A 27,790-nucleotide genomic window follows, 5' to 3' on the forward strand; every position below is an offset into this window, starting at 1 on the left:
ATCTGTGAGAGAACAAAGAGCTGGTTCATTGTTCCACTGTCAGGAAGGAATCCTCATTGTTCCTCTTGAATCTGAGGTTCAACTTATGGGCGCAACCTCCTTTCCAGCACCCTGGCATAGGTTTTGCCGGGGAGGCTGAGGAGTATGATCCCACCCCCCACCCCCCATAGTTGGAACACATTCTCTGGTCTCCTTTCTTAAAGACTGGGACCACCATCTCGATTTACCAGGCCAGAGGTACTGCACCTGTCTTCCATGCAACACTGAAGGGGCACATTAACCATGACCCCCCAGCATTGTCCAGTGCTTTCAACATCTCCAGGGCAAATCTCGCCCACCCCTGCTGCATTATCACTACGAAGGCACTTTACCGCCGTATCGACCTCAGCATCAGAAATAGATCCGATCTCACTGGAGGTTTCCGGTGCTGCCTCCTGGAAGGGGGGCATGTATATTGGGTTGATTTGTTCCTCAAAGTGCTCCTTCCACCTCTCTATGATCTTCTTAGTCAAGGTCAGTGTTTCACCACCCTTGCCGAGTACAGCCTGGGCAACATCTTGCTGACCCCTCCTAAGGTAATGAATGGTTTGCCAGAACACCTTTGAGGCCATCTGGAAGTCATTCTTCATGGTCTCTCCAAATTCCTCCCAAGCCTGGGCTTCAACAACTGCCACAGCTGCAGCCAGTACCTCTCAACTGTATCAGGAGTCCATTTCATGAGCATTTCTCGGAAGGCTTCCTTCTTTGACTTGACAGCTTCCCTCACCACTGGAGTCCACCAGTGGGTCATAGGGTGCCACCATGACAGATACTAACTGCCTTCAGGTCACAGCTTTTCGTGGCTGCCTCAATAGTCCACTCAGACTCAATGTCCAAGACCTCACCCAGAATGCAGGAGAAGTTCTTCCGGAGGAGGGAATTGAAGTCTTTCTGCACAGGGTCCTCCATGAGGCATTCCTAGCTAATGTGCACTGATCATATGGGCCTCCTGCGTCTATCCGGTCAGCATCTCATGCATCAGATCCAACTCACCACCAAGTGGTGATCAGTTGCCAGCTCTGCCCCTCTCTTCACCGGAGTGTTCAGAACATATGGCTTTAGGTCTGACAAGACGACTGTAAAGCTGATCATCGATCTTCAGCCCAAGGTGTTCTGGTACCAAGTACATTTACAAGTAACCTTGTGTTTGAACATGGTATTCATTATGGACAATCCATGACTAGCACAGAAGTCCAATAAAAATTCACCTATTCACAATTCAGATATTTTAAATCTGAAATTTCATGGTGTAGGGGTCCTGACCCAAAACGGGGTTGTGGGAGGGTCACAAAGTTATTGTAAGGGGGTTGCAGTATTCTGCACTGCTGCTGGTGGCAGCACTGCCTTCAGAGCTGGGTGGCCGGAGAGTGGCGGCTCCTGGCCAGAAGCCCAGGTCTGAAGGCAGAGCTGCCGCCAGCAGCAATGCAGAAATAAGGATGGCATGATATGGTATTTCCACCCTTACTTCTGTGCTGTTGCCTTCAGAGCTGGGCCCTCAGCCAGCAGCCACCACTCTCCGGCCGCCCAGCTCTGAAGGCAGCAGCACAGAAATAAGGGTGGCATAGTATGGTGTTGATCCAATCCCTCAAACAGAGACAAACACCTACAAGATCTCTATCAAGCATTCTTAAAACTACAATACCCACCTGGGGAAGTGAGGAAACAGATTGACAGAGGGATATGGGTACCCAGAAATCACCTACTACAGGACAGGCCCAACAAGGAAAATAACAGAACATCACTGGCCATCATGTACAGCCCCAGCTAAAACCTCTCCAGCACATTATCAACCTATCCTGGAAAACAATCCCTCACTCTCACAGACCTTGGGAGGCAGGCCAGTCCTCGCTTACAGACGGCCCCCCAACCTGAAGCAAATACTCACCAGCAACTACACACCACACCACAGAAACACTAACCCAGGAACTAATCCCTGTAGCAAACCTCATTTCCTACTCTGTCCCCATATCTACTCTAGCGACACCATCAGAGGACCCAACCACATCAGCCACACCATCAGAGGCTCATTCACCTGCATGTCTACTAATGTTATATATACCATCATGTGCCAGCAATGCCCCTCTGCCATGTACATTGGCCAAACCGGACAGTCCCTACGTAAAAGAATAAATGGACACAAATTGGACATCAGGAATGGTAACATACAAAAGCCAGTAGGAGAACACATCAATCTTCCTGGACATTATATAACAGATTTAAAAGTAGCTATACTTGAACAAAAAAACTTCAGAAACAGACTTCAAAGAGAAACAGCAGAACTAAAATTCATTTGTAAATTTAACACCATTAATTTGGGCTTGAATAGAATCATAGAACCATAGAATATCAGGGTTGTAAGGGACCTCAGGAGATCATCTTGTCCAACCCCCTGCTCAAAGCAGGACCAATCCCCAACTAAATCATCCCAGCCAAGGCTTTGTCAAGCCTGACCTTAAAAACCTCAAAGGAAGGAGATTCCACCACCTCCCTAGGTAATGCATTCCAGTGCTTCACCAGCCTCCTTGTGAAAAAGTTTTTCCTAATATCCAACCTAAATCTCCCCCACTGCAATTTGAGGCCATTACTCCTTGTTCTGTCATCTGCTACCACAGAGAACAGTCTAGATCCATCCTCTTTGGAACCCCCTTTCAGGTAGCTGAAAGCAGCTATTAAATCCCCCTTCATTCTTCTCTTCTGCAGACTAAATAATCCCAGTTCCCTCAACCTCTCCTCATAAATCATGTGTTCCAGTCCCCTAATCATCTTTGTTGTCCTCTTCTGGATGCTTTCCAATTTTCCACATCACTCCTGTAGTGTGGGGCCCAAAACCGGACACAGTACTCCGGATGAGGCCTCACCAATGTCGAATAGAGGGGAATGATCACGTCCCTCGATCTGCTGGCAATGACCCTACTTATACAGCCCAAAATGCCATTAGCCTTCTTGGCAACAAAGGCACACTGTTGACTCCTATCCAGCTTCTCATCCACTGTAACCCCTCGGTCCTTTTCTGCAGAACTCAGTCCAGGACTCTGCACTTGTCCTTGTTGAACCTCATCAGATTTCTTTTGGCCCCAATCCTCATGCTGGACCTTATTTCTACCCTCCAGCATGTCTACCTCTCCCCACATCTTAGTGTCATCCGTGAACTTGCTGAAGGTGCAATCTATCCCATCATCCAGATCATTAATAAAGATGTTGAACAAAACCGGCCCCACGACTGACACCTGGGTCACTCTGCTTGATACTGGCTGCCAACTAGACATCAAGCCGTTGATCACTACCCATTGAGCCCAACAATTTAGCCAGCTTTCTGTCCTCCTTATTGTCCATTCATCCAATCCATTCTTTTTTAACTTGCTGGCAAGCATACTGTGGGAGACCGTATCGAAAGCTTTGCTAAAGTCAAGGAATAACATGTCCACTGCTTTCCCCTCATCCACAGAGCCAGTTATCTCATCATAGAAGGCAATTAGATTAGTCAGGCATGACTTACCCTTGGTGAATCCATGTTGACTGTTACCGCTCACTTTCTTCTCCTCTAAGTGCTTCAGAATTGATTCCTTGAGGACCTGCTCCATGATTTTTCCAGGGAGTGAGGTGATGCTGACTGGTGTGTAGTTCCCCAGATCCTCCTTCTGCCCTTTTTAAAAGATGGGCACTACATTAGCCTTTTTCCAGTCATGCGGGACCTCCCCCGGTCACCATGAGTTTTCAAAGGTAATGGCCAATGGCTCTGCAATCACATCCGCCAACTCCTTTAGCACTCTCGGATGCAGCGCATCCGGCCCCATGGACTAGTGCTTGTCCAGCTTTTCTAAATAGTCCCGAAGCACCTCTTTCTCCACAGAGGGCTGGTCGCCTCCTCCCCATGCTGTGCTGCCCAGTGCAGCAGTCTGGGAGCTGACCTTGTTCATGAAGACAGAGGCAAAAAAAATCATTGAGCACATTAGCTTTTTCCACATCCTCTGTCACTAGGTTGCCTCCCTCATTCAGTAAGGGGTCCACACTTTCCTTGACTTTCTTCTTGTTGCTAACATACCTGAAGAAACCCTTCTTGTTACTCTTAACATCTCTTGCTAGCTGCAACTCCAAGTGTGATTTGGCCTTCCTGATTTCACTCCTGCATGCCTGAGCAATATTTTTATACTTCTCCCTGGTCATCCGTCCAATCTTCCACTTCTTGTAGGCTTCTTTTTTATGTTTAAGATCAGCAAGGATTTCACTGTTAAGCCATGCTGGTCGCCTGCCATATTTACTATTCTTTCTACACATCGGGATGGTTTGTTCCGGTAACCTCAATAAAGATTCTTTAAAATAGGGACTGGGAGTGGCTGGCTCATTACAAAAGCAGCTTTGCCTCTCCTGGAATTGACACTTCCTCACCTGTTACTGGGAGTGGACTACATCCACCCTGATCGAATTGGCCCTGTCAACACTGGTTCTCCACTTGTGAGGTAACTCCCTTCCCTTCATGTGTCATTATATAATGCCTGCATCTGTAATTTTCACTCCATGCATCTGAAGAAGTGGTGTTTTATCCATGAAAGCTTATGCCCACATAAATCTGTTAGTCTTTAAGGTGCCACCCCTACTTCTGTGCTGCTGCTGGCGGGGCATTGCCTTCAAAGCTGGGCATTGCCTTCAGAGCAGCTGCTGCTCTCCTGCCACCAAGCTCTGAAGGCAGTGCAGAAGTAAAGCTGGCAATACCGTGACCCCCCACTTCAATAACTTTGTGATGTCTCCACAACCCCCTTTTGGGTTGGGAACCCCAGTTTGAGAAACACTGGTCTCCCCTGTGAAATCTGTATAGTATAGGATAAAAGTACACAAAAGTTTTCACGAGGGAGACCAGATTTCACAGTTTGTGATGCATTTTTCACGGCCGTGAATTTGGTAGGGCCATATTTATAGTTAAGGATATACTCAAGTGCTTTCCTGAATTGAGGCCTAAGCAAGTAGCCCTTATTCATGTGAATAGTACCATTGAAATGGGTATTTTTACTAAAAAGAGTAAGGGCTTGCTGTATCTGGCTGTGATCCAGGAATTCTTCTGTGGTGCCAGAGTATGTTTTTTGCTGTTGGGGTTTTTTTTTCCCCCCTTTTCCAAAGAATAAGAAATCTGTGGCCAAAAATAAGAGAGAATTACAGTATTACTAACTACAGAAGCTATCCTCATTACATTTACTTCTCAAAATGATGCTATTCATATAATTAAAACTGAAGAGTCAAAACAATCTCTTCTTCTAAATATTGTAGTTGTATGACACATTCATAACAAAACCAAGTATTAATATGTAAAATCAAAGATTTCTGAAATTAAGAGAAGTATGTATAAATTAAAGACTGGTACAAAATCATCATGTAATTAAATCATTTACCCCAAATTTACACTTTATATCCATATTCAGAGCATACACACATGATCCTGTTGAAATTACAAGGAACAGGATTTGGACCTTTATTAGTATCTGATTGAAATGAATAAACTAAATTTTAAGGGCCCAAAATTTGTATTCATGTTGAATTAATCTAAAGAAATCTAAGTGAATCAGAGTTGGTCCTATGTGAATGCTGCAAATAAAAAATGCAGGCAAAACAAAAATGGCAAAATCTGACTTTAGACTCTTTTTATAAAAAAGCAAAAATTGTTTTTTCCTCCCAAGGCAGTCTTGCTGTGTTTGCATAGAGAAACAGAAATGTATACATCACAGCAAAAGGAATAAAAACCTAAAATTCAAAATTAGATTGCTATATGTCACTTGGAAATATTTTGACTCTTACTCAGCAGCTGTCACTGTTGCAATAGTGGTAAGACAGGGATGTATCATGGTACTTTTTAGGGAAGCAGAAGAAAAGTCTGTTTGCTTCCTAATGTCAATGAAAGAGGTTTCATCTTTCTCTCTTCTCATCTCTGATTGTACAGGTGGTAGCATTATCTCTGAGACACTCCCTGCAGTGCTCTGTGTTGCCCATATTCCACATCAGAGAAAAATGTGTGCTTTTCTTAAACTAGGAATGAAAAAAAAACCCATCACAAATACTATTCTTTCCCTTTCATTTGTGTGTTATGGGACTGTCCTCTGTGGCCTACTCTACTACTCCCTACATGCTCTTCAACATAATCCACAGTAACTTCAAACTGTCTTTACATGCAAGGCACTTTGTTCTAGCATTTAAATCACAGAGAGATGTTTAGAATCTCCCCTGTTTTGTGTCTGCTTGGCTCAAGGGAGGGCATTTGGGAGCTGGTAATGGTTTCCTGACCTCAGCACTGACATAAGTTGGAGTAGCCTAGGGACTGCTCTAACTTATGTAACTGTCCTTAGGGTTCCTAGGCTAATGGAGGCTCAGTGGAGAGGAGCTCAGCCATGTTCCCTGCCTGTACCTCTATAAAATCCCTCTTACCCCCATCCCTGTAGGTGAGGTAAAGGGAGGGGCATTTGCAGCTGCAACAGAGGGATTTACACCAGGAGAGAGAAAATATATAGCCACATTTAAAAAAGAATTATGAGACCTGTGGAAGGATGTATGTGTTGTATCTGTGATTGTTCTGTTCTCAAAACACAGACTAGTTTCCTAACAGCTTTCAATAATGGACAAATAGTCGCATCCAAGGATACAGAAACACAAGCAATCAATTCTACACATGAATTACCTTCTTTCCTAAACGTAAGGATGTTTTCTCTGCTCACTGCTGCAGTGAGCATACTGTGGCATAGAACATAGTAGCTCTACGAGTTGGGGTACAGAGTGTCAAGTCCCTAGCTCATTAGATGTTCATCACATACTGACTTATCAGTAAATAAGTTCAGTATCATGGCTGATGTTTAATAACTAGTAAATAGTTATTGATAACAGATAAAGGTTTTTGGGTTAATACTCGTTTATTTATGTATCATGGTTATTACAGTAGTGCCTAAGGGCTAGCCAAGAACAGGGCCACATAGCACTAGTTACTGTACAAACAGAATAAGAGACAGTCCCTGCTCTGAGGAGCTTAGAATCTAAATAGACAGGACAGAGACAGGGTGGGGGGAAATGGATAGAACAAATAGGCAGAGTGAACAATGCAATGGCTACAAAAATCATGTTAGTACCATGAGTTTTGCTTTTGTTTTGTTTAAATTCTTCTACTGACTTTAGGTCAGGAAGGCATAGCTAGAGGGAAAGACAATGGACTGAAGGGGTGTATAGGACTTAAAGCACATAGGCACTCAGCAATGGGGATGGACTGTTGAGCAAAAACCAGTTGATTACTAGAGCTTGCCAGAATGTGGGATTTATGGTTTGCTGGAAATTTTGCCATTTTGAAAATTGATTTTGTTCTGAATTGGAATGAACCCAGTTATTTATTTAAATTTCCCAAAAACTGGAAATTCTGGATCTAGAAGATGCTGGTCTAGAAGGCTCCTGTCTCATGACTGCGGACTCTGGCTCTGACTACTAGGTCTGGCTGCCCATGACTCGGCTGTGACATATTTAGGGTGACAGAAGGGGGCAGTTCTGAGTGGATCATTTATATAAAAATGAGTGTCAATATGTCATGTAGGCTCATTGTTAATCATGAAATATATTCTTGATTCAAGTTCTCCAACAATTTATGCTGAGGTATTTTGACTGGGAGTGCAATTATGCAATTAGCAAAATAAAGGTATGCTGCCAGATATTTGATTTCCTAGGTGTACCTTCAGGTAGGTGCACTAGAGGGTAGTACTGATCTCTTCCAGAGATGTAATTTGGGATTATAAAAGTAAGATGCTATTGTATAAGGACAGATTTTCATACTGGAAGTTATAACTTGAATGCTTGGTGGATAAGCCAGAAATATACCAAAAGGCAACCTCATGATCTGCATAATTGTCTGTGTACGGGTACAAAGCACATTAGTCCTACTCTACACCACCCCAAGATTGGAACAGAAGTCACCTGAACATTGGCTAACATCCTGGAAAACATTTAAACAAATTAAAGGGCTGATTCAACTCCCAGTGAAGCCAGTCAGAGTTTCCACAGTGACTTCATTGAGCTTTGCATCAGGCCCTGTCTGCTGAGGAGAACATAAGAAGGTATACGTTGCACCAATTTCAGTTCACAGTCTTTAAGTGGCCCTTTATATAAACTTCTATTAAATAATCAGAGCAAGATTTATGCGGCACTCTTGATACCATACCACAAATTCCCAGGACTTGATTTGCTCCTTTTTAAATCAATGTGAGTTTTGTATTGACTCCATTGGCAGTAGAATCCAGTCCTTAATCTCTTCTTTTATTTTCCCATTTTCTCTTTCACTTTTCCTTTTGGGGCTATACAACAGCATTGACTTTTAATGGAAAATGTTTTTACTAGTGTAGCATACATACTAAAATGCCTCCGCAATGCAGTATGTGTAAACATTTCCAAAACACCTTCTTGCTAGTGCTGTAGAGCGTTGCTAGTGCTGCAAAGTTGTTACTTCTGCTAGAACTGTTGTTCTTGGAGCTCAGACGTTGGCTGCACTAGCAGAGAGTGCACTGTTGCACTCTGCACTAGCAGAGAGTGTGTTGATTCAGCAGACCTCAATGTTATTCATAAAGAAAGACCATAGGCTCAGTTTAGTGGTGAAGGCACTTGGCCAATTTTGTTGTCAGCAAAGCAAGGTACTAGCGCTCTGTCCAACAGGTCATAGGGACGCTAACCCATGTATGCCTGTGACAAGGTAGAGGCTCAGTCAACATAACAAGATGGTGTCCCCTAGGCCCGTGGCTCTCAATGTTTCCAGACTACTGTACCCCTTTCAGGAATCTGATTTCTCTTGCATGTCCTTAAGTTTCACCTCACTTAAAAACTATTTGTTTACAAAATCAGACATAAAAATACAAAAGTGTCACAGCACACTATTACTGAAAAATTGTTTACTTTTCTCATATTTACCATCTAATTATAAAATAAATCAATTGGAATATAAATATTGTACTTACATTTCAATGTATAGTATATAGAGCAGTATAAACAAGTCATTGTATGAAATTTTAGTTTGTACTGAATTTTCTAGTGCTTTTTATGTAGCCTGTTGTAAAACTAGGCAAATATCTAGACGAGTTGATGTACACGCTGGAAGACCTCTGCGTATCACCAGGGGTACATGTACCCCTGGTTGAGAACCACTGCCCTATGCCAATACAAAGATGCCCTTCCTATGACTTCTCCATTTATACGTTGATACAAACAAGTTACATATTACGCTCCAGATGTTATTAGTTACCACCCTTGCACCTTGCACCTGCTAGTTTGAACAAAACCTCCTCATCCATTATCCTGTCATCCCATCCTTATCTTTAGGAGGGGTCAGTGTGTTCTTGTACCATCTCGTATTAATGTGTTTATGTAGTCATCTTGAGAGATTTGTATTTTTGTACCATCCTCTCCAGTCAGGAATGTGCTTCCATGGTTAGCTGATACCTAGTGTGTTACTATTGTGCAAAGGCCAACTCTGGATCATAGTCTTAGTTATGCCCTGGGCTCAGCAAGGCCTATATACCTAAGTCCACTTTCAAAAGTTATGTAAGCACTTAAAAACCTACATTTTATGGGAAGTCAATGGGACTTAGGCTCCAAAGTCACTTATTGGTCCCTATATGTATTTTAATTACCTTTTGAGGTTGTTTTAAGTTTGCTTAGTCCGGATGAGGTGATTCAGTTCATTATTGCTTTTACACTCCCCAGTGCTCAAATCTGTTTTTCTGAAAGCAGTACACTCCGTGACTGGTAACAGGCAGTCTCTTGTTGGCTTGCATTTCCCTTTCATTTTTCCATGGTGTCTGAGTTTCTTCTGCTGTTTTCATAGTGTGCTGTATGGTTGTTGTAAAGGAGCCATTAAAGTGAATGTTGTTTGTGGACTGTGCAGTATATTCTCATTCTGCCTTGGTTAAACCATCAAGGACAACTGAAATAAGGCAGTATGCAAAATGAGGCTTTCAGACAAAGTCCTAGTGGTATTTGATATAGTTGTCCCTGTCACTAGCTTCTGGTATGGTCTTTTGAGTGGTCTGACTGGCCCTCCTTAATTTGCCCACAGTCAGGGCAATTCTTGGACCCTCATCTCTAATTAAGTCTAGCAGTCTGTTTCAGCCTCTTGGCTGTGTTCATAGAGGCAGCATGGTGCAGGGGTGTTGCCTGTTTACTCTCCTAGACCCTTGTGCTTCCCTGTCTTTTTCTGTTCTCTTCTTTATAGCAGGCCTTGTTTCCTCTCTTGCCTGCAGCTGTGGGTACCTGCCTCCATGACTGGCAGCTCTGGCAGCTGTATGGGGGTGTGGTCAAACTGCTAGCCTATAAACAGGAGAGGATCTCCTTCCCCTTCTGTCTATGTTCACTATGAGATTTGTAGACCCCATTACAGCCCCATTATCTGAGGCAACAAACCCAAGAGAACAAAGGTAATCAGATGACAGTTTTATCATGCAGCAACTAGTGGCATTCGAACATTTTGTATAGTGGGGATACTGAAAGCCATTGAAGAAAAGTGTAAACCCCAGAACCCCAAGTTCCAGAACCCCTGGCAGCAATTTAACAATGCTCCCCCTCATGCAAAATAAGATTTTTTTTTGTTATATCTGGAACACACTTTCATTGGATGGATGAAGATGGATACAGGATTATCAGTGCAAATGTGACCTTAACTTTATGGGTTTTATGGATTTATATTTTCATTGTTTTGACTAATTATTAAACACATTACACAAACAAGAGAAAACAAGGTAAACTTCAAAACACACATTATATTTCCGTAGTTAAGGTTGAGGTTCCATTTTGCATTTAGAGCATAGATTCAAGCTCTTTGTAATGTAAGAAAAATATAACATTTTCTCCCCAAACATGCCACACTTGCTCTATGACTATCTAATACATTTTCTGAGAATTTACAAGTAAATCTCCTAATAGGTTTGAGTTAAAATTAATTAAAAGCTGGTCCTTTTAAGAAATTTAATATCTATGTCTGTCATTCCTGTGTCCCAATGATCCTAATAATGGAATAACCAACTCTTTAAACTTTCCCTATAGTTAAAATTAATCCAAAAGTTATGCATACCCTATATTGCAGTGGTTCCCAAACTTGTTCCACCGCTTGTGCAGGGAAAGCCCCTGGTGGGCCAGGCCAGTTTGTTTACCTGCCACATCCGCAGGTTCAGCCGATCGCGGCTCCCTGTGGCCGGGGTTCGCTGCTCCAGGCCAATGGAAGCTGCTGGAAGCGGCGCAGGCAGAGGGACGTACTGGCTGCCGCTTCCAGCAGCTCCCATTGGCCTGGAGCAGCGAACCGTGGCCACTGGGAGCCACGATCGGCCGAACCTGCAGAAGCGGCAGGTAAACAAACCGGCCCGGCCCGGCAGGGGCTTTCCCTGCACAAGCGGCGGAATAAGTTTGGGAACCACTGCTATATTGGAAGAAATTAGTAATTATGCCAAGACATTAAAAACTATTGTATCTAATTGTTATGAGGCAAAATTGTTATATAGACTCTAGACAGAGCCATTTCAATGGCCATTACAATATCAGAGTGAACTCAACCAGTCATTCCCCTTCTTCTATAGCCAATTTGTATGCAATGATTCTGTTGGTTAAAATGAGTCTGCAGTGTGAAGGAGCCTGACTGGAATATGTGTCAAGAGTAGAGCTGTGTGGAAACCAGCATTTCCATCCCATGGAAAATTTTATATTTCAAAAAAAAAAATCATTCCACAAGTGAAATTTTTCACAGAATCAACATTTTTGAAAAATTCTGATTTGGAAGAACTGAAACAGAATTTTTCAAAATTTTCATGCTGTGTCTCTGGCTCCTAGCCAGTTGCCCTGGAGCCCACCAACTTCCCCACTAGGTGAGTAGCCTGGGAGCTGGCCAACTGGGAACTTGGTCAGCCCAGAGAGCTGGCCAGATAGGAAGATTCATGATTACACACTGGCTGCTTTGTATTGCTCTGGTGATGCAAAGCAGCAGTAAACCTACTTTATCTGAGCAGTGCACTCTGTTAAGTGCTACTCTAGTGTACTGATGGAAGAAAAACCCCTAGATCTGCCCTTCTCCAAGTCTTGGAGGGCTGCGGTCAAGAGCTCTTGGAGCTGCCTCTGTCACAGGTTTGGGGAGAGGACGATGAACCTCTTCAGCTGTGGGAGGAGCAGAGGTGTGCAGTGGAGCAAGGTGCATATGTGTGGTGGAGGGGCAGAATTTCTGTTGGGCTGGGGGCACAAAATTAATTGCAGTGGGGCTGGGGAAGCATGGAATTGATGTGGGACTGTGGGGGTGCACAATTTAATTAAGATATAGCTGTGGGGCACACTCAGGTAATTAATCGGTATTTTGGCGTTCTGGGAGAAGCTGAAGGCCCTCCACTCCATCAAGCAGCACATTATATACATAATTTGTGTAACTTGATCTCAACTGAGTTCCTGCAGCTGGGGCAAACAAAATTGCCTTGCTCGCTGTAAATTTGTGAGAGTTGGCTGCAGTGTAATAGTCCAGGCAGGCATAAAACCCAACTCTAACATTCCTCCTACACCTGGTCATTAACCTCATTTGGGAGTTGTCCATGTTTCTATTTCTTGCTTTAACATTTCCATCTCATCTTCAAGAATCCCCAGGGTCTTCTTCAGATCCTCTTAGGAGTATTTTTCACAAGGATTGTATTCTGAGTAAGCAGTATGTCTCATGTTCATATCCTGGCTAATTCTCTCTTCTGCTCCTAGTCTGTTCTCTATAAGGCTGATGCAGATGAAAAAATGAATATTTGTAAGAATCTCTTCCTTTTTCAGATTTTATGAAAGTCTGTTACATTTAAGGGTTTTAGGGTTCTATCATATACTTCTAAAAGACTTGGGCATCTGTTTTAGCTTCATTACATGCCTTGCATCTCTAATATCCCACATATTTGTGAAGAAGCAAAGAAACATGAAAATTATTATTTGAAAGAAACTGAAATGTCTACAGGAAGACATCCAGCAGCGACAAGGAGAGAGGACCTTCAGGAAAGATTTGCAGATTTTATGCTAGATAAAAGAGACTTTCCTTCACAATACAAAAGTTCAGGATTCCTTTATCATCCCTAATAAATTCCTCTTCTGCATGGAGAACACATTTTCATGCATGTTACCATATATGTCTGAAAAATAAAGTATTGTGGATACATCTGTTCTGTGTGTTTTGTGTAGTTAAAGTAAGACTTCCTGTCTCTGTGGGTTTAATGGGCTGTGCTCAATGTTTTGAAAAGTAGATTTCAATATTAAATAGTTTATTATTTAAAAGAGAAATTCTGCAAAATTTGTTTGCTATGCCACAAACTTTACCATTGCTTCATGCTTCTCAAAAAACAAATATCTAGTTAATGTTTCTCTTCTACTTATTTTATCAGATCACAACATGAACATTTGAAACATTGCGAATTTTTGTCTTTTGGGTTACAGGCTGATGATTTTCTGATTATATTCTTTCCCTAATTTTTGTTTCAATTTTGGATGATTCTTTATCAGTTGATAAGACTTTAATGTCAATGTTGCAGCAGAAGATTACATTCTGCTCTGATACTATGTCATTAATTGAAATCAAGTGTGCTTTACCTAAAGAAAAATAATATAATGATGGTGTTTAATGTGGCTGTTTCATACTAACAATGCATGTTTGTGCATATGCACACATACTCATCTATTTCCACTCTTCTCAGACTGAGGTTGAAAGCCACCTTATAGAGGATTTCTTATGGAATTGCTCTACTTCCCTCAATTGTGTTTACCCCCCCCTTTAGATACCAAGTACTTTTTTGTTCTTCTACTTCTAATTAAACTGGTTTTGAACAGCTTTTGACTTATTATTTTGTAAAATGCTGTCTTCATGTACATAAATTTGGAAACAAAAAAGAAATCTGCACTGTTAGAAAATAAGTTATTTAAAATATTTTTGCATTCTTTAATTATGCAGTAAATTCATTATGTAAAAACTTAAACAGGAGAGCTTTTATTTCTGATGTTTGTTGTAAGTGTTTTGACCAGTAAACTACTCATTGTCTACTGATTTTTTTATTATTATTTTTGTAGGCTTATGATGAGGAGATGTATGGCAGTAAATATCAGTGGATCATTCCTGGGTGGTATGAAAGTTCGTGGTGGGAATCTTGGATTAATTCTTCACACTGTCTCAGCAAAAACCTTCTTACTGCCATGGAAGGTTACATTGGAGTGGATTTTGAACCTCTCAGTTCAAAAGTGATAAAGACCATATCAGGACGGGTTAGTATCTTTCTTTCAACTAGTTTTTAACATTCAAAAATATTCCCCTAATGTACATATTACTTCGCCTGTCAATTTTTAAAAATTTGATAACTACGGAAAGAGACATTGTAGGGTAGCTTTTGAAATATTTTGTGTCTCTGGGTGAATTTAGTGATCAGGAAAGAGAGGGACTAATAACTACCAGCAGAAATAGTCATAGTACAGCAAGCATTAAGCAGTCCCTCATCTCTCACCCTAGAGTCTCCACAACAATCCTCTATTTCTGCCATGTTTTTATGTAACCCTCATTCTCTTTTCTCCTCCTGCCCTCATTTTATCTCCCTCTGTCTATGAGTGGATCCCTAAACACTGTCTCTTTTCCCTCAAGCCCCCAGCCCTTTCCTCATCATCTTGCAGACCTTTCCTAAGGGCCTGCTGCTTCATTTCCCTTGGAAAAGACTCTAAACAGTGCTGGGAACTTTGGAGCAGGCCCACCCCTCCAGCCCCACAATGTTGGGGATGAATGTCGAGGAAGCACAGGGATCCTCAGGGCTCTTAGAACCAATCTCTGGGTGCTCCACATCCTTCCCTAGGTTTCCCCAAGTTTCACCTACTATTCCCAGTCTCCTTTGTCACCAATTTATGTCCATCTCTCTGCCTCCCTCCTCCCACATTTAGATTTCCCTGTCTGGTCCACTTCCTCCTACGTTATCCTCTCACTTTCCTGCCCCTTTCCCAGGTCTCTCTCTACCTCTTCCATGACTCATTTCGTTTCCACCTCCCCACTCCCCATCTTCTGGCCAAAGATTTTATAGGGCCCCAAATGAGGAGGAAATCGCTGCTGCTGCCAGCTAGCACAGCTAAGAGGCAGGTAGCCTGCCTCAGAAGAGAAGTGCTGCTATTGAGTAGCCTTCCTCAGAAGGCGATGCTGAGCGTAGAGCACAGCATTATTACTACAGGCAACTGCAAGGCGCAGAGAGCAACCAGATCCTATGTTTTTGGTGCCCCTTACAATGGGGTGCCCTAGGAAGAACCTATTATTAGACCTAGAACTAAGGCTGCCGTTGCAATTGACAAGGGATTTCCAAACAATTTTTTAATCAGAGGTGCTCATGTTTTTCCATGAGTCACTTTTTGACATCAATGCTTACTGGAAAAATGTTAAGTACATTAACATTCTGATCAAACAATGTCAGTTCATTTCTTTTTAATGATCATCCTTATTATTTACTTATTTGTACTTGTATAGCAGCTAATATGATTATCCTCCCCCTCCAGTACGCTATTTTAAAACACATAAGATATCATTTCTTCTCTTCTGCAGGGTGATATACAGATAAAATCCCTTTCCCTGTTGTCTTTGTTCTTGGATTTTCCCTGCAGTCAGTTACACATACATGCCCTTAAGGCAGTAATGCACAAGCCTTATACAAAATCCCCAAATTACAATCCACAGTACTAGATACTATGCGGGGCAGACAGATCATTAGAAACCTTTTTTTGCTATCTACTTCCTTAGCTGCATACATTATTTATACTCGGTAAAGCCTGATCCTGCAAATTGTTAACCTCACTAGCTCTCTGTGACTCATAGGATTGGATGTGCTCCAGATTTTAGATAGATAAATATGCAGCATGCCAGCTTATCACATAACCACGTGTATGATTTCTGAAGGTTCTTTGTCTTTTTGAGATGTTCTTTTTAACACTTTGAATGTGTTGTGTGTATTTGTTTCTGTATAAAATATAATGCATAAAGTCCCAGCCCATGAAAAAATGGGCCTGATTCTCCACTGCTTTGCCCTCATATAGTCATTCACACCTGTGCAGATTGAGTGCAAAATGCTACCATTCTGGAACTCATTGCAACAAGGCATTATTGAGGTCAAGAGCTTAGCAAGATTCTGAAACAAAACAATAACAACAACAAAAACCTAGACAAGTTTGTGATTTTTTTAAAAAAATCACTTACATAGGAAAAAATTATAAAGTTTTACAACCTCACTTCAGGGCAAACCCAAACCTCTGTGACAGAGATCTGGAAAAATCTTCCCCTTTGGTAATTCTATGGCTCACCAGTTTGCAACCCAAGATGCTGGATGCCTTGGAATGGAAGACTGATGGATGAAAGTAAAATTACTTAAAATGGGCGCTTCTTACATACACAGTCTGTGCAATACATATTCATCTCTTTCCAGGCTCTTTTCCTCCATCTCCCACCATCACGCTTGAAATTAATAAGAATGCATGATCTCATGGGATTTTAACTCTTTCCTAGCCCTTGCTTTAAAAATCTTTTCTATATCAGTGGGACACTTGTAATGAAGATTCAGGACCCCAAATCTGTGAAGTCCTGAGCTATGTCATGAAGTTTTATTTCCTTCTCCACAGACTCCACAGCAGTATGAAAAGGAGTATAATGACAAACGGGGAGATGGACAGTCCAGTAAATTTCATGGTTATGCCTACGATGGAATATGGGTGATTGCCAAAACACTGCAGCGGGCAATGAAATATCTCAACACTACAAACAAACACCAAAAAATCGAGGATTTTAACTACACAAACCACAAACTTGGCAAAATATTTCTGGATGCTATGAACGAAACCAACTTCTTTGGTGTAACGGTAAGGCCCAACCTGCTCTTATTCACTATATTTTTAAGTCAGTATCTAAAGTATTCAGATTATATTTTTTAAATAGTTTGAAAAATAAAGGGAGGTGTGTATATGCAATTCTTGTGTTTTGGGAGGTTTCTGTCCTCCTTACTTACTGAATGATACATGGGCCAGATCTTCTTTGTACAACTTCAGCAGAGCATGGAAGCAATGTGCTTAGCTGAATTGGGCTCCTGGTGCACTGTGGCAGCTTTGTGCTGCATTGCTGTCAGATACAGGCTGTAGAGTTAGCACTCTGGCCCCAGGAGGACTGCTCCAAAGAAAGATGAAGCATCTGGCACTGAGAATCTGATCCATGATGCATTATCTATGTTTGATATGTAACTAGATAAGCATTTAAGTGCTTCTGGTTTTGTGCCAATTTCTTCTGATAGAAAATATGGTGTTGTGTCTTAGAGTGGTACAGAGTGTGATTCATATATGATACCTCTGTTTCCCTTCCTAGTCAAAGGTGAAATAGGTGTTGATAAAGAGCAGATATATCAATGTTTTGGAAAATTCAAACGTATACACATCAGTATGTTAGGATATGCATCATGAGGTATTAAGGGAAGTAGCAAAGAATTTAGGCCCAAGTCCAGCAAGCTGCTTCATTTGTGAATAGTGGTACCCTGGCACTGAGTAGTTTGTAGCTTATGGACTTAATTGATCTATTGACCATATTGGAAACCTAATGAAAACCAGGGAGCTTGTGGAAGATTAGAGAAAAGAACATGTAGTGTCGATCTTGGTGGGGGAAATGGGAAAGCAGCAAGAGAAGTACTCGAGTTGCATCTCTGCGTCTGTGCGCAGTGTTACCACCAAAAGCTAACTTTCATGTCTTGTCTGATAAAATAATGAAACAACTATTAAGAGAAAGATTCCTAAATTTCTAGGGGATAACAAAAGCATTAATCTGTAAAATCAGTCCCACACAAATATTATATATTTATTTTAGAATTACAGAATTAGTGAGTGTAACGAGCAAAATGCTCAATACTAGCCATTTGATGTTAGATGATTCCACCTTATGGCTCCTTGATCCTTGGGCTGCTAGACACCGCTATAGTCTTGAGGAACAACTCAGAGTGTCCCCAAGGGTGTGTAAATTGTACACACTGTAATAGACCCTAGGTGGCCATTTTAGCAGCTAGAGATTGATGAAATTCTGGGGTGTTCTTGTAACACTTTCTTTTCCCCACTACATGCTTTACACTGGATAGCTCAGAGGTGGGGGTAAGGGGCAGGAGACAGTGGTGTGGTGCTAGCTACACCAATCCTTCACCACCCAGGAGTTTCCCCAGCTAGCCATTTCAACCAGCTTTAAGGCTGCTTTACATTATTGGAGCAGCACAAAAGCATCTTTGGTGGGACCAAGGATCTAGCCCAATATATCTACAGCCAAATTCTGTTCTCAGTTATTCCCCTTTAAATCTGTAGTAACTCTTTTGATTTCATTGAAGTGGCTTCAGGCTTTTAGGAGTGTAAATCAGATCAGAATATGGACTTTACATTTTGAGAAGTCATTTGATAGCGTGTCTTGCAAACTGTCGGATGTACATTAAAAGTACAGCTCCATTTAGAGTTGATACAGAGCTGTACTGTCCAGGGGGATCTCTGGGAGATACTCTGATTCAGGATGAATGCCTTCCAGAGCTCCGCAACATGCATGGGGAGAGAGCCTGCCACTACACTCGGCTGGGCAAGCAGCATGCTTGCTGCTTAGCACCTGGAATGCTAAGTGAGTAGATATGGAATGGGGACTTTTAGGACAATATGGGTTGCTGGTGTGGCATGGAGGTAGCAGTCCCTGCTCTTATCTGAACACAGGGACTTCAAGTTTCACGTGGCTTTGAGTAGAGCACATAGAAGCTGGGAAGGCTCCTTGGCTGGTCCCTGGTTACCTGGAAAACTGCGTAACAACCTGTCACAGCCTGGGCACAAGTTCATTTTGATCACCTTAGATATTAACCTGTCACTTGAATTCAAAACATGTTGAAGTAAAGTAAACCAAGGGTAATTACATATGGCAAAAAATGGTGTTGGGGGAAGTGTCTAGTTGCCCACACCAGCAATCAGTGGCAGGACTGGTTTTATTTAATATCATCATTAAGTATTGTAGCATTACCATTTTGGAAATACTTATATTACAATAAAACTGTTAAAGGAATATTATTTAGGCTGCAGTACAAAAGAAAAATACTCATGTTAGGATATGATACAATTTACAATTGCCCATGCAAATTTAATTCTGACGCTTACGCATTCTTGTTCACTGAGTGAGGCAGGGGTCTGATGGAAAAAAATTTGTGATAATTTAATTAAAGATTGTATCATAATACATGTGCAGAAAAGGGCTGAGTTAATGTTGTACAGAAAACTGTAAACTGGATTTCTTAACTTTCCAGTATTTGATTTTGAAATGTAAATAGTGCTTTTTAACAAAGGTTTTTGTACATAATTCCTTAATTTAAAAAAAAATTCTTTGATATTCAACTGTAACTATCACTAGCAGGTTTTGAATGCTGCACCTCTTGTATTGTAACACTTAAGCTGTAGAACTAGGAATGGTAAGTGATAGTAGGAGAAAGCTGCTAATCCAGCAAAGCGATTGACCACAAGGTACAAGTACTGTTTCCAGGGGGTATCTGGAGGAGAGCCTAGATCTCTCTTCCCCCACTTAGTCCGGAGTTGGGGAAGCTGCTGTTTCACTCCCTGAAAGATGAAAGGCTCCTGGAGCCATGTGTTGCCATTGGGAGGTGGTTGTGGGGTCATGTTGTCTCACTTCCTGTCCCTCCCCTGCAAAAGTGTTGTGGGAGCTCTGGCTCTGTTCGGTTGCATGACGGATTTAAAGCAGAAGAGGGTAATGGCTTCATGGATTAGTTTGGGGAAGTGTTGCAAGCATAAGAGTCAGCAAGGAAGATGGCACAAGAGCACTTATGGGGGAGATAAATAGAGAGGGGCAGACTAGGGACCATCCTTAAAGATGAGGACAAGAAGCTTGAATTTAATGTGGTGAATTCAAGGCATCCAAAGAGGAAGTTGATTTAATTGGTCCAGGAAGGTGATCATAGCAGCTGTATTTTTAGTAGACAATGTGGGTCAGGACGGCCTTAGAAGAGAATATTGCAGGAGCCTAGACAAGAAATCACGAGAGCCTAGATGGGAATTTAGTTGATAGAAAAGGCCAGATCTCAGAGTTGTTACAATGGAAAAAAGCAGCAAGATGTGGACATGGCTTAGATGTGTGGCACACATTGTTGTTGACTCTTGTGATTTTATCGTCCAGACCCAGCATCTGGCTGTCAGAGGCTCAGGGACACCCAGAATATGGGGTTGCTTCTCTGACCAGCTTGGCCAATAGCCATTGATGGAACTATCCTCCATGAACTTATCAAATCTTTTTTTGAACCCAGTTATAATTTTAAATTATCTCAATTTTTGTTTAAAATGTAGGTACGTTTCTAGCACTCATAGAGAAAAACTTGTAAACATCATCACTAAAAAGCTCAAAAGCCAGAAAATGAATGCAAAGAACCCAACGTTTATTATATGTTAAAATCTCATGATTTTAAGTCAATCTCATGATATTTGAGAGGCCAGGCATAATTTTTGAATGCTTGGGGTTGGCAATACTGAGTCCAGAAGTGAAGTGAGAGTCAAAGGCAACAGCCAGGTGTTGGGGTGCAATCATGATGGTGATGATAAAGACATCTGGGAGGATATGTCAGAGAGACAGATCAACATGTGGGATGCACAGAGATGTCTCAGTTCTATGAACCTATGACACAAATATAAAAGTTCTCTTAACTGAGCATTTTCTCAATACCTCAGGAGCAGATCAGGACCCATCCTGTCACCAGCACAAGGGAGTAGACTTCAACTCTGCATAACTGATGCTCGATAGCCCTCCCCTTTGAGTGGCTGGAGCTCTATCTCCCCCCAAAACACCTGGTGGCATAGCTACACTGTCGTGTCAGGGGTCCTGCAATGTAGCCCTGTTTCACCTGGTCACCCTGCACCTCTCCAGAGCAGCAAGGTGACCGGGAGTGAGACTGTGGTTCCCTGAGTTGCATTTTCCCTCCTGGGATGCTCCTAGGGCAGTGCTCCTTACTAGTTAGATCACAAAGCGAATATCAGGTCCTTTGTTTTTCCTTTCCCTCTTTTCTATGTCCACCTTTCGTTTAATCTTGACAGCCCATCATGGTAAAAATGATAGATTTTATTACCACAGTCTTGGCTGTGAAGGGAAAGTATTTAATCTGAGATGAAGAAGCATGACATTTTAATTTTTAAACTATTCTCAGAGGAGACATGAGAAAGTGAAAACTCATCTATGAACTAGGTTTCTTTGAGAGGGGAAAGGAACAATGTTTCATCATCAGCCAGGTTGAGTATTTATGTGATTTTTGTATTAATTATGTCTTATCCCCCTATGATTAATATTGTTGTTTTATAATGTTTTTGTAGTATGTTAAATTATTGTTCAATGTGATGAGTACCTTGGTCAGGGCAATTTGTATAGTATAATTAAGTTATTATTTTTATCAAAACAGCACCTATTCCCTAAGACAATACCAACTAAAACTATCAGTTAGAGGCCAAGGTACTTTTTAGTCTGATATTTTGATATACAACCTTAATGTTAGGTTTCAGAGTAACAGCCGTGTTAGTCTGTATTCGTAAAAAGAAAAGGAGTACTTGTGGCACCTTAGAGACTAACCAGTTTATTTGAGCATGAGCTTTCGTGAGCTACAGCTCACTTCATCGGATGCATAACCTTAATGTTATCTTTTGTTACATATAAAATGTACATTTTTGTTTAATCCAGGTTTTTATCAGTAGTATATCAAACTGCCATAGAAAAAGATTCCAATATAGCAATAATCATGGGATTCTAGATCTTGAAATGGAAGAAAATAACTTGATCTATCCATTAAATAGAGTGCTAACGATATCCCATTATACTAACTGACCAATGTTAAGCTTTTGTCGGTCAGTGATGTGAAAAAGACACCCCTGAGTGACATAAAGTTTCACCTACAAAAGCGGTGATGTGGACAGCGCTATGTCAGTTGAAAACATTCTCCTGCCACCATAGCTACTGCTGCTCATTGGGGGTGGTTTACACAGAGCAGCTACACAGGAGACCTTACAGCAATGCAGCTGCATTGGTACCGCTGGGCCACTGTAAGGTCCGCAGTGTAGACATAGCCTTAGGTCATGAGTGACAGCGAAAGAGGGACATGGTAGAAGGGGTCTTGCAAAAAGAGCAAAACCAAGAACTATGATGCTTGTTTCCTCTCTGAAATATAAACTCTGAGTTTAACATGTCCTTCCCACAGGTGATCTGGTTCTCAATACATTGGAAGAAGAAGACCCTGTTAGCAGTTTGTGGATCTTTGGGGCAGATTCTTTGCTTCATTGAATTTATACTAGGTGATGCAAAGTGGGAAACCATCAGGGAAATAGTTACAACTCTCTTCATCTCTGCCTGGCTCAGCCCGAGCATAGGTTAGAGTATGTCTAGGGGCTTCTCTAAGCTGAGTCAGCTGTTCATGGCGCCCAAAGCACCATTCACCTGCTGAGCAAAGCCACAGCATAGCATACTTTGGCCACTCCTCCTCTCTATCATTTCTAAAGCTGGTTGAAAAACTTTTGATAGCTCCTGGGGGCCCCCCTTGAAAAATTGCTGTTTCTTCAGGAAGGTTTCTTGTGTGGTGTGGGTATGTGTGAGAGAGAGATCCCTGCTGACCCCAGAATAGCCAATACCCAGGGGTTAGGGCACTCACCTGGGATGTGGGTGACCCAACTGAGTGCCCTAACCACCAAGCTATAGAATCTCTCTTTCTCTCTCTGTCTAGCCCAATGAATATTTGTTTATTTATACATAGCAGAACAGCTCCCTCAGGAGAGATTGAGGGAATCCCACCTCTTGCAGCTATTTCACTTTGTATAAATAAATATTCTGAGAGACAAAGAGACTGACTCTTTAGCCTGGTGGTGAGGGCACTAGTCTCACCTTGGAGATGGGACACCCAGCTTCAGATTCCTACTCTGTCTGATTCGGAGAACAGATGTAAACCTGTGTCTTCCATTTCCCAACTTCATGCCCTTACCACTGGGCTATTCTTCTCTTAAGGGTTTTGTGAACATTTTTTGAAAGGTCTCAATTTTGTTCTGATACAGAATGAAAACAAATTCTGAAATCTCAAACTTTTTCACTAAACAGAATTGTTGTTTTCCAGCCAGCTCTGATCCAGAGTTGGCCTGCACTTTGGAGGAGGCTGGCGAGGGAGTGGGGGGGGGGGTGAAGGACCTAGCAATGGTAGTTCTGTGCCTGCTGAGGACTTCTCTGTAGTTGTGTCTTTTGTTCTTTACACAACAATCATAATATGAAAGAACTACATGGGCATAGTAGGGTCAAAAAATCTGTGTTTTCTAACTAATATACAAAATGTGAGACTGAGTTAGGTATATACATTGCTGCTCTGGCAGGGTACTGGGGATTTTTGAAACACAGGACAGTGAGCACCATCAGAGGCTCACAAAGTATTTAAAGGGATGCTACCCAATTCATATACACTACACATGTGTCCCATACAAAGGCAGTGAAGTTAATCTTCTGATGAAGCATCAGGTATGACAAGAATGCCATGCTACATGGAACAAAGGATTGCATTTGGTATTTGAAAAGCCTGTGTTCCTTCTGCAAATGTAAAGTAGTAATATGAGGACATAACAGTATGAATGTCTACTAGTAAATTTTGTAATGATAAACCTTTGCATCGCTAACTTGCACTGGGGCTTGGCAGTTTTGGAGTAGGGAGCTGCTACTGGCTCTCTACAGTCCAACTTTCCCACTCTGTCTGAGCTGAGTGGAAAATTGATACCTGAGAGTTTACATCTTTTCTATGTAAGGAGACTACTCTGTTCTATTCAGGCTCTTTTGTAGTGTTGATTTCTATAGTATCTGAATGTCCTCCAGTAGTGCATTAAGCAACATGACTAACATCTGCTTGTTCTTTTTTCCTCTCCCCAGGGGAAAATTATGTAGGGAATTATTTTAATACAATATATGGTATGAACAATGATGTGTGTTTACATAGCAAAAAATAAAAATGATTCAAGAAGTGCACACTACACTTGGAACAGAAGGTGGTGGGGTCTATGGTGGTTTTTCATTTTCATACCAAAATCTTTTCCTGGCCCCTGCAAAAACTTTGTCACCTCCACAGACAAGCCTTACCTTTGCAGTGGACAGTTCCATTTTGCCAGAAGGGCAGAGCTGTCAGATGCAGTTCTCATCTTTCACCTTCAGGTGTCCTGGAGGAAGACCATTGAGTGTCTTGTAGATAAGGAACAAGACCTCGAATCTGACACATTATTCTAATGGGCATCTTATTGAATATGTCCAGAGCTCTGCCAGTCAATTTTGCTACCAATGTGGTCATTTTGTGATCATTAGGAATTGCATGGAGTGTGCACAATCTTTTAAAGGTGAGGAAATATTCAGCAATATCACTGGATTTATCATACTGTGGACATAGTCGCTCCCATTTGTGGATTTTTGGGGAAGTGGAGCCAGCAGCTGAAAGATTTTGTCTTTTTAACTTCATAACAGCCAGTTCATGCTTTTGGTCCTCCATAGCTGCTTTTTAGTGGGCAGCTTTCTTTGCCTTCACAGCTCTCTTGTGGGCAGATTTTTGGCGTTTTCTTTTAGCAGCTTTTTTTTCGAGTTGTTTTAATTTGATCAGTTTCTTATGTTCCTTTTCTTTCTCTTGTGCTCTCAGTTTGGCTAAATCCAGGTTTTTTTGGACGCCACTTTGTCATCCTAGCCTTTTAGTGTTTAACCTAGCTCTACCTGAGAGTTAGAAATTAAAAAAACAACCCAGCTTGTGAATTCCTTTGCAACTGTAACTTGACCCCTCTGCCTTCAGGCGGAGAAAAAAAAAACCCTCTAACTGCTCTCAGCAAAAACCTGTTTCCAAGCAGCCAAAAGGAAAGAAAAATTTGTCCTTTTAAAATCCTGCTGTGCTTTTGGTTCAAAAATGACCCCACCACTCTGCCACAATGTCAGGGTTCCCTCCCCACTCTGAACTCTAGGGTACAGACATGGGGACCTGCATGAAAGACCCCCTAAGCTTATTTCTACCAGCTTAGGTTAAAAACTCCCCAGGCACAAATTTTCCCTTGTACCTTGGGTTTAAGTAATGCTGCCACCACCAAGTAATTTAACAAAGAACCAGGGAAAAGGACCACTTGGAGTTCCTCTTCCCCCAGCAATCCCTCCCAAACCCTTACACCCCTTTCCTGGGGAGGCTTGAGAATAATATCCTAACCAATTGGTTACAAAATGATCAAAGACCCAAACGCCTGGGTTTTGGAACAATGGAAAAATCAGTCAGGTTCTTAAAAGAAGGATTTTATCTAAAGAAAAGGTAAAAGAATCACCTCTGTAAAATCAGGATGGTAATACTTTACAGGGTATTTAGATTCAAAACACAGAGGATTTCCCTCTGGGCAAAACCTTAAAGTTACAGAAAACAGGAATAAACCTCCCTTTTAGCACAGGGAAAATTCACAAGCAAAACAAAAGAAACTAATCTGCCTTGCCTGGCTTACTTATTCTGGTTGCAATATTGCAGACGTGGATTAGGATGGGTTGGAGAAGATGGATTTTTGTCTGGCCCCTCTCAGTCCCAAGAGAGAACATACACACAAACAAAGAGCACAAAAACACACACACACACACACCCCGCAAGATTTGAAAGTATCTTCTTTCCCCATTGGTCCTGTTGGTCAGGTGCTAACCCGGTTATCTGAGCTTCTTAACCCCTTACAGGTAAGGAGGAATTCTAGGCTACCCTTAGCTGTATGTTTATAACAGGGAGCTATTATGTTTCTATGTAAATTAAAGATATACTTTATTCTCTTGAAAGAGCTTTAGCACTGTTTTCCTGTATTTCCCAAGTAGATATTTCTCTTCCAACTTCTTTGACATTGTAACTGTCCTGTTGTGTCAGGATAGCTGGCCCCTATAAATGAAGCCAGTCCAGGTCCCCTGTGCCAGAACAGGTGCTCCCATGTGGCCAGTTAAGAGGGCAGGACAGCACCTGTGAGCTATAAAGGACCGGGGAGAATCTATGTAGAGTCTCAGTAAGAGAGAGAGACGGACCAAGTTATTGGGAGCTATGAAGGACTCGGAAGAATCTCTGGGGAGACACTTTAGTGAGATACAGATAGAGCAAGTAAGTAGATCAGTGGAGGCTAGAGTGACAGGGAGTCTGAGTGAGTCAGAGCAGATTGGTTCAGTCAGGAAGGGAGGGTAAATTAGAGGTGATAGAGACCAGGGGACTGGAGGAGTCCCAGAAAGAAGCAGAACCAGTGGTTCCTGGGAGAAGGCAGGAGAGCAGCAAGAGAGAGGTTTGCTGGCTGGTGTCAACAGGACAGTGAGACAGTTCAGCCCTCTGTAAACCAGAGAGCCAGAGCAAAGGGCTGGAGAGGTCTGGAGGCAGGGGAGCAGTGGTGGAGCTTACCAGCTGATATCTTCAGGGCCAGACACCTGGATCCAGAGAAAACATGAGTGGGCTGGGGAAGTGAGGGATGCTCCCTTGGCAGGGATGCTCCCAGCAGAGAGGCTGTGAAGTTTCTTGCTGGGATGAGTGGCATTACACTTGAGCTGGAAGGGTTGGGGTAGCAGTCCTCATACAAGGAGAGGAGAGGACTGACAGAGTCCCGATGCAGTTGAAAGCACTGGTGTGTGTGAGATATATGGAGCATTAAGGGACAATATGTCTTGAATTTTAATGACAGCTTGCACTGCGGAAAACAATGGACTACATGTGTGAGATTTTTGTTATGGACTATTTTGAACTATGTTCTGGTAATGCATCCTGTTGATGGACTAGAGGATAAACTCGCATGGAGTTATGGGGATTCCGAAAGGGAAAACTGAGGCAGCAGTGATTGTTATGCTGGGGCCTGCCATCTGAGGGCAGCAGGTGGGATTGCCCTATGACATCTGGATTAATAGATCCCTAGATTTTAATGCCAGAAGGGATCATTATGATCATCTAATCTGACAGCCTGTATAACACAGGCCACAGAACTTGCCCCAAATAATTCCTAGACCATTCTTTTAGAAAAACATCCATTCTTTATTTAAAAATTGGCAGTGATGGAGAATCCACCACAATGCTTGGTAAATTATTCCAATTATAGACTACTCTCTCCATTAAAAATGTACGCTTATCTCCAGCCAGAATTTATATAGCTTAAACTTCTAGCCATTGGATTGTGTTATACCTTTCAATGATAGATTGAAGAGCCCATTGTTACTTATTTGTTCCCCATGTAGGTACCTACAGACTGTAATCAAGTCACCCCTTAACCTTCTCTTTGTCAGGATAAATAGACTGAACTCCTTGAGTTATTTACTATAAGGCAAGTTTTCTAATCCTTTGATTGTTCTCATGTTTCTTCTATGAATCCTCCCCAATGTATCAACATCCTTCTTGAACTGTGGGCCACAGAACTGGACAGATTATTTCAGCAGAGGTCATACCAATGCCAAACAGAGGTAAAATAACCTCTCCTACTCAAAATTTCCCTGTTTATGCATCCCAGGATCGTATTAGCTCTTTTTGCCACATCATCATCCTGGGAGCTCATGTCAGCTGATTATCCACTATGATGCTCAAATCTTTTTCAGAGTCATTGTTTCTCAGGATAGAGCCCCTCATCCTCTAAGTACGGCCTACCTTCTTTCTTCCTAGAAGTATACATTTAGCCTTATTAAAACTCCTATTGTTTGCTTTACCCCAGTTTACCAAGCAACCCAGCTCTCTCTGAATCAGTG

General features: G+C 41.9%; 1 protein-coding gene across 3 annotated transcripts in view; it reads left to right on the plus strand.

The window, feature by feature from the left end:
• The window catches only part of GABBR2 (gamma-aminobutyric acid type B receptor subunit 2), an 832,666-nt gene that overhangs the window by 397,381 nt on the left and 407,495 nt on the right, over positions 1 to 27,790 (plus strand). For all 3 annotated transcript variants that reach the window (XM_037893395.2, XM_037893394.2, XM_043540307.1), the window contains exons 6-7: positions 14,098 to 14,289; positions 16,663 to 16,899. In XM_037893395.2, coding sequence (XP_037749323.1) covers positions 14,098 to 14,289; positions 16,663 to 16,899 — 429 coding nt within the window. The remainder of the gene's footprint in view (positions 1 to 14,097; positions 14,290 to 16,662; positions 16,900 to 27,790) is intronic.

The sequence above is a fragment of the Chelonia mydas genome, chromosome 2 (genome assembly GCF_015237465.2).
Source record: "Chelonia mydas isolate rCheMyd1 chromosome 2, rCheMyd1.pri.v2, whole genome shotgun sequence".
In the NCBI taxonomy this organism is placed as follows: Eukaryota; Metazoa; Chordata; order Testudines; family Cheloniidae; genus Chelonia; species Chelonia mydas.